The following is an 8,015-nucleotide window of genomic DNA, read 5'->3' on the forward strand; positions in this document are numbered from 1 at the left end:
CTTGCATGGCCTAGTGGGAGGCGCACTCTTCCAGTAATCTATGAATCTCGTGGATCAGCGGTCGATCCTTTTTTTCAAAAAAAAAATCTCTCAGGCTATATACGAGTGGTTTTCATTTAGATTCGACCAAATATAGATCGGAAGATAGGTCTATTATTTGAGCCATTAGACGCAATCTACTATTTTTAAACTACTTACACACCAAAATTATGCAATTTGGATATCCTAGTCTGTGTGTCACGACCTACCTGCGCACGACACGTGGCCATCGAACACGCCGCATGTGGCGCCACATGAAGGAAGAACGCAGGGCTCCCCTGCTAGATATTGTTCGATTCTGGGGTCTACACATGCATGCCGAGCTTAACTCCTCCCCGATTTTGCTTTCCCCCAAAACGTGTCTACAGGATTTGGAGACGCCCACCTCATATGCCCAGACTCAAAGAACTCTCTAGCCGATTTGGGATTAAGGAGTCTCACATTCCACCCACCATCGGACCAGAGGCGTCCTCGGCTCTGATACTAAATGTCACGACCTGCCTGTGCAGAACACGTGGCCATCAAGCGCGCCGCCACGTGGCACGGCATGAGGGGAGAACACGGAGCTCCCCTACTAGATATTGTTCGGTTCTAAAGTCCGCACGTGCCGAGCTTAACCCCTTTTCGGTTTTGCTTTCACCCAAAATACGTCTACAGGATTTAGAGACACCTGCCTCATATGCTTAGGCTAAAAAAACTCTCTAGCCGATGTGAGATTAAGGAGCCTCACACTATGGATCAAGTGGTTAAAAAATTAGATAGTTCAAATAACTCAAAATAATACAAATTTTTGGACAATTTGATACATTTATTAGCGGTCTTTTGCATGATTTTTTTTTGTTGTATGTGTAAGTAATTTATAAATAGTAAATCACATCAATGGTTCAAATCGTCGATATGGTTCAAGCTAGACTTGATTGAATTTGAATGAAGATTCACTCGAGCATAGCCAAGTTAATCTCTTTCTCTTTATGTATATTTTAAAAGTGCCTTAGGAGATAGAAATTCTTAAGATCACAGTTATATGACACTTAATTTTATAATACTATAGTTTATGCAATAGAAGCATCATGTAACAAGTGAATGCACCTCATAACATGGCTTAGATTTTACCAAGTACCTCCCTCCTCCCACTTGCACTTTGAAAAAAGCTAAACAATCATCACATTGCTCTTTCATATATCTACACAAAAACGGCCTAACATGCTAGTTAGAGATCTCTTTAACAACATGAACCACATAGGAAAGCCGTACAAATGCCTTGCAATAGGTTATAGGGGTTATATAATATCCAGCCTCTAGTATTTTCATCATGTTAAAATCGTGATGTTATGTGAGCTCAATAGTAGTTGGTTATTGTTGCATCTCTGGTAGACAAATAGTTGCCTCAGCATGGCAGGGCAAGCTGCACGGCCGGATGCCGAAGGCAAAAAAAAGTTCGTATTGGAGGTAATTTGGTATGAAAAAATAAATTCTACATCAAATTATCATGTTCGAAACAAAAAATGGACGAGATAGACCGTAAAATAAATGACGGGTCCTATAGTTAATTTTTTAAGAAATAAGGTAAACCAAATGTCGCAAAAAAAAAAGTATTTGTGGATGTAATCTAAAATTATCAATTCTCAGTGAAAATACCTTCATTTATATTATATTAATATTATATAAATTATATTATACAATTAAAATATATTATATTAATATTTTATCTGTGTATTATAAATATATTAATATTTTGATAAAAAACTATAGATAGTACTATATTCAATATATTAATTTATTTATTAATAATTGATATATTTATTTGTATACCAAAATATACTAAAATTTATCTATTATAAAATATATATTATTATATAATTATTTTAAAAATATTTATTAAGTTATGTAAATATATTTTAATATTCAAAATAGCTAATATTCTAAGTAGGTTATAAATGGGCAATAAATGAATTGAGGGAAAATTAATTACATTGGTAAAAATATGGTGATATTTTTTTCTTAACTATAAATAATTTGAATTGTCAGAGGATAACCAAACATATCCCAACCAAAGCAATCCAAAACGTCATTCCACAAGTTTCCACCAGCGGTGGTTGGAATCGCGACCCCCCCCACGAGGCCGTGCAATTGGCAAAGTATTTGAGCATCTCAACCACCGCCGTTCAATCAAATATAAACAAAGCCACCCGGTCCCGCCACTGCACGTAAGCATAAGAAATCAGTGACCACGAAGCAGATTTCGTGAGAAATGCCGCCGGAGGTAGTAGTTTGGAGTCAGGAAGGACAGAACGAGGACTATCAATTATGATGCTGTCAGCGCCGCAGCTAACACCTTCTTCGGACTAAACCCAGTACTTCTAAATTCTAGGCAGTCTTCTGAAGCGTGTCCAAGTTGGACCAGATCTGATCGAGATTTAATTGAACGGGCTGGACCCAGATCTGACAGAACCGATCCGCGGCTCAACGAAGGTGTCATACAAGAAGTACCTCATCTAATTTCACCAGGCCAACAAGTAAACGGAAAAAAAAACTAGGGAAATCCGCGACGTCCTCACTTTTTGTATTTCCCCATCTTCGAGCTCAAAAAAAAAAAAAAACCGCCTCCGTGGAAAACCAGAAATCACTGCACTGATTTAGTTCATACTTAAAAAAAAATCTATAAAATATTTGATGAAATCTAAAAATCTATAAAAAATTTATAAAAAACATCTATTTTTTTTAAAAAATATAAAATATTTATTATATTTTTAATAACAAAATTATTCTATATTTTTAATTTTTTGTATATTATATATATATATTTGAAAATTAAACGTACGGGCGTCGATTAAATGCGGAACCGGATGCCCCCGCTTGGTTTGTCCAGTGAAGTCGCTATCTGATCCGCCGTTACTTAGATGGTGCTGGTGTGATGTATTCACACAGAAATATAACTACCATGCTGATAAAGCTTTACCATGAATGAAAAGAATATGAATAAAAAATATTTTATCCGTATTAAATACTTTCCAGCAGAAAAGGGTCTAGTAGGGGTTGAGGTTGATATGCAGGTTTTCTTAACCACCACTCCCCCTCCCCACTTAACAAAAAAATAAAAATAAAATTAAATAAATAATTAAACAAGTCCTCGACGGAACAAAAGAATAGAAGAATGGAGAAAGATGACCCCCTCCAAGCGAGTCCCAGATTCCCACATATAGCCCCCCCGCCCAAGGCTCCTCTGCGAGTGACCGAGTGCATCGCGAATTCGGTTCTTCACCATAGAACTCCAAACCAGCCTTGCGACAGGTAGCGGAGATGGGGGTGAGCAACAAGATAACGGCGGTGCTCAACTTCGTGGGGCTGCTATGCTCGGTGCCGATCATCGGGGCGGGGATCTGGCTGGCGTCGAAGCAGGACAACGAGTGCGTCGAGCTGGCACGGTGGCCGGTGATCATCCTGGGGGTCCTCATCCTCCTCGTCTCCCTCGCCGGGTTCGTGGGGGCCTACTGGAACCGCCAGGGTCTCCTCGCCGCCTACCTCTTCTGCATGGCCGTCCTCATCGTCCTCCTCCTCATCTTCCTCGTCTTCGCCTTCGTCGTCACCCGCCCCGACGGCTCCTACCCCATCCCCGGCCGCGCCTACAGCGAGTACCGCCTCTACGGCTTCTCCTCCTGGCTCCGCCACTACGTCACCGATTCCGACCGCTGGGACCACATCCGCTCCTGCCTCACCGCCTCCGACGTCTGCCAGAAGCTCGGCCGCGACCAACCCTACCTCACCGCCGATCAGTACTTCCAGACCCATCTCTCCCCTCTCCAGGCAAGGACCAATCCTGACCTAGATCCCCCTTTCCCTTTCCAAGCAGCGTCACCACCAAAAACGCCCCCGCTCTTCGAGTAAATTACATGGATTGCCATGGTTGGTGCTCGTTAGCTGGCAGTTGTTCGGTTCCTTCTTGCATAGCTTTCGCCGTCACCTTTTTATTTTTATTTTTTATTGTTTTTTCATAAATATTCTTCTAAAAATTTAAATTTATATAAATATTTTTTAAAAAATTTATATTTATTTTTTACTGTTTCTCAATAAATGCTTCTGATATAACGATTTTTAATAAAAATTATATTTATTTTAATTAAGAAATAAAATAAAATTTTGAAATTATTTTTTTCATTACGATTGTTTTATAAATATATTAGTTAATTTATTTTGAAACTGTTCCCTTTTTTTTAAGGGATACAGAGGATGTTCATGCAAAATTCGGTATTTATGAGGGTATTTCTGATTATATATATTTTTTTGGTTAGTCCGGGTGCTGTAAGCCGCCGACGGTGTGCGGGTACGGCTATGTGAACCCGACGATGTGGATAAACCCGAGCAACCCCATGGCGGACGCGGATTGCTCGGCCTGGAGCAACGACCAGAGCCAGCTGTGCTACGGCTGCACCTCCTGCAAGGCCGGCTTGCTTGGCAACCTCCGGCAGGAGTGGAGGAAGGCCAACATCGCCCTCATTGTCGCCGCCGTGGCTCTCATCTGGGTCTACATCATCGGCTGCAGCGCCTACAAGAACGCCCAGACCGAGGAGCTCTTCCGCCGCTACAAGGAGGGCTTCGTCTAGTCCGATCATCCGATTCCATGCGCCATCACGATCGCTCTTTTCGATCTCTAGCACTAGAATTTCCTCTTGCTCTGTTTGTGAACTATATAGCCTTGCCCTGCATCTACTTATGTGGTCTGTAAAGATGTCCTGTGGTTCTCTGTTTCCTTCGTACTTTTTCAGTTGCAGTAGCAAAAGGAATAAAAATTATTGACGCAGAGAATAGAAAGCCAGCATGAACATGAATGAAGGCCTTCTGGTTTTCATTTAAGAACTTAATAAGAATCGATTTGAGTGGAAGGATTCCATTTTTTTTCTTTTTAATTCAAGAATTCATGACTTCAATCATGGTGCTCTTATAGTGCTGTTCCAAGATAGAGGAGAACTTGTGCTAAGATAAAGAAGAACATGTCCTGGAATCATTCGCAGCTGCACTTGCATCCACGTCCCAGATGCCTTTCTACATATAGCATGACTGTTCTCGTCAAAAAATAAGAGATCTGAATTGAGAGGAACCAGCAGCAATAAGGGAACAATAATTTAGATCTTCGAATCCAGGATGGAAGTCCGAGAAATTAAACTTTCATTGATTTGTGAACATTTGCACTTTTCTTTTTTTTTTTCTTTTTTTTGCTAAAAAAAAAAAAGGGGTAGGAGGGAGGAAGGGATAAGCCCACCTCCGCGTAGCAGCTCCCATTGGGCCTCCGCCCTGCCGGGAGAATGTTCGATGCGGGCAGAAATGGCCGTGTGTTGGGCACTCCGACCGGTTTTACTCATACCCTCTCCATCCGTAGGTCCGGCTCAGCTACTTCTCTGAGCTCTGGCTCGAGTCCCACGTGTGAGTATGTCACACCAGGCACCATCCCTCCGGTCCACAATTTAATCGTCGCCGCAGCAATTCGAACTTGGAATCTTGTGGTTAGAATTAATTCCCAGTACCACTAGGCACTTTTCTTCTCTTCGTGGAAATCTTCAGTTTTCCGCTCACTACGGTCACATCTATTACTGTCATGTCGTACTAAATGACACAAAGGGCCACAAATGTTTTTTCTGACTAACAGCTGCAAGTAATAGAGCTATATTAACTTTAGCAAACTGCAGAATGGAAGATTCATAATTGCATGTGGGCCTCCCTCAGTCCCTCCCCTACTGGCTAAGAAATACTATACTTTTATACCCAATCCATTAATTTCGCTTCTAATGTTTCGCAAGTTATATCCAAATCCGAGAAGCATTTTGTTTCAGGGAGTTTGCACCCAAAATATTCAAAGTCAGCCGAACTATCTTAACCCAAAGATTTGCATATTTGGATCTTTCTTTGCCATAAACCATATAATTGTGGATAGGATAATATGCTGACTCATTTTACTAAACTTGTATTGCTACTGCTTTAGGCAGTATCAGAGCCTAAGAAATGAACTATCTACTGATACATAAAATTGAGTTCTTATTATTGTGCTTGTTAAGTATTGCAATGCCGCAATGAGCTACATGGCAAACAAAAAGGTAAAAGGATTTTTTTTTTAACAATCCCTATTGCAGAGCTATGATTGCCTGATATAAATGTCTAATTGTGAAGCGAAAAATAAATTGCAGCAGGAATTGTATCGTGAAGGCTTTCATCACTCTTTGCGGTCCTTCCTCATCAAATTTTACCTGAAGGAAGAACAAATGTATAGAAGTGGTTCACCAGTCATACGAGGCTAATATATAGTCTGATACGAACAATATGCTAATGACTTAATTACAGCACGAGGAAAAGAGAGAGAGAGCACTGGAGAGGAAGGTGAGGCTCTTCCACCATAAATGACATTGTAGAGGTATACCGTGGGGCTGTAGGATAAGTTATAGTTTGATCGATCTCTACTCCGGTTGTTGATGATAACTCTCTCTCATTCTTTGCGCTTATAATCATTATCACATTTAGAGGTGCCTTAAAGAGAAAGACTCAAGAATAAGTGGGCGTTCAGGTTGAAAACTGAAGAGAAGAATTCACAACCAAGGTAAACGAAATAGTTGGTTGTGAAAAGTTTTGGTCAGAGAAAGAGTGTTGACTTTGAAAAAAATTTCTTATATGTGGTTAATATATCTTTAATCTGAGTTATCCTTGATTTATCTACAAGCACGAATTTGGAGATTGAACAACTTGATGTGAAAACTGACTTCCTTCATGGTGACTTAAAGGAGAAAATTTATATAGAGCAGCAAGAAGGGTTCATAATAAAAAGGCAAAGAGCATCTCATGTGCAAATTAAAAAAGAACTCGTATGGGCTCAAGCAGGTACCTAGGCAATAGTATAAATGGTTTGATTTATTTATGATGGACTATGGGAATAGTAAAACCGCTTCTGATCATTGTATATTTATGAAAAGATTTTCTAATGGAGATTTTATTATTCTCTTGATCTATATGGATGGCATATTGACCGTTAGCCATGATGTTAAGAAGATTGAAAGCTTGAAAGGAGAATTAAGCAAGTTCTTTGCCATGAAGGATTTGGGGATGGTTAAAAAAATTCTTGGCATGAGAATTATTCTCCACTTATAGGTCACTTCAAGTTAAGTTTCAAGCAGCGTCTTACAAGTCAGAAAGATAAAGAAGAAACGAAGAAGATTTTTTATGCATTTGTAATTGGTAGTTTGATGTACGCCATCGTTTACACAAGGTCGGATATTGCTTATGCAGTTGGTGTTACAAATTGGTTTCTTTTTAGTCGATGTAGAGGCAGTAGAGGGACTACGGGTTAGCGACCTTTTGGCAGGAGGTGGAGCAGGGTGGGATGATACTAGACTTCGACAGCTATTTGGGGTACACCTCGCAGCGAGGATCCGGTCTCTTCCGTTACCAGGATGTGGGGGGCGGGATGTCAGGGTATGGGGCACATCGAGCCAGGCCAGTGTCAGGCTAGGAGACCTCTCCCGTGTCATCCAGTCAGAGCGGGAGAGGGGGCCGGATTGCACATGGATCTGGAGGCACGGTCTCCACCCGCGGGTAGCCCTCTTCTTATGGAAGGTGTTCTGGGATCGCCTTCCGACGAGAGCTGCGCTGAGTAGGCGTGGTTGGGGGATCCCTGCAGAGTGTGGAGCGTGTGGGGCTGTGGAGTCGGTAGACCATGTGCTCTTTCAGTGTGTATGGGCGAGATTGACATGGCAGTGGGCAGGGATCCCGCAGGAGGCCCGGAGTGACAGGCCACAGTTCCTCCACATGATACGACAGGGGCTACCCAGTTCCGGGACGTGTCAGGAGGCTATTAGAGCGACTTGCACAGCGCACCAGATTTGGCTGGCAAGAAATGCTCGTACTCTTGGCGATCGCAGGGTGTCACCGAGGTTTGCTGCGGAGCTTGCTCGTGTTCAGGCCCTTGAGTTTGTACCCACCACCTCTTCAGACAGACC

General features: G+C 41.6%; 1 protein-coding gene across 1 annotated transcript; it reads left to right on the forward strand.

Moving 5' to 3' along the window:
- The first annotated feature begins 3,151 nt into the window (after nt 1–3,151).
- On the forward strand, nt 3,152–4,943 carry TET2 (tetraspanin2). The gene is made up of 2 exons (XM_008795022.6): nt 3,152–3,843; nt 4,329–4,943. Exons 1-2 carry the CDS (start codon nt 3,340–3,342, stop codon nt 4,638–4,640), a joined length of 816 nt encoding a protein of 271 aa, XP_008793244.3. The 5' UTR covers nt 3,152–3,339; the 3' UTR covers nt 4,641–4,943.
- The last annotated feature ends 3,072 nt before the right edge of the window (nt 4,944–8,015 follow it).

This window comes from Phoenix dactylifera, chromosome 12 (assembly GCF_051530095.1).
Source record: "Phoenix dactylifera cultivar Ajwa chromosome 12, Ajwa_hap1_PhDact_Kaust_v1.1, whole genome shotgun sequence".
Classification (NCBI taxonomy): domain Eukaryota; kingdom Viridiplantae; phylum Streptophyta; class Magnoliopsida; order Arecales; family Arecaceae; genus Phoenix; species Phoenix dactylifera.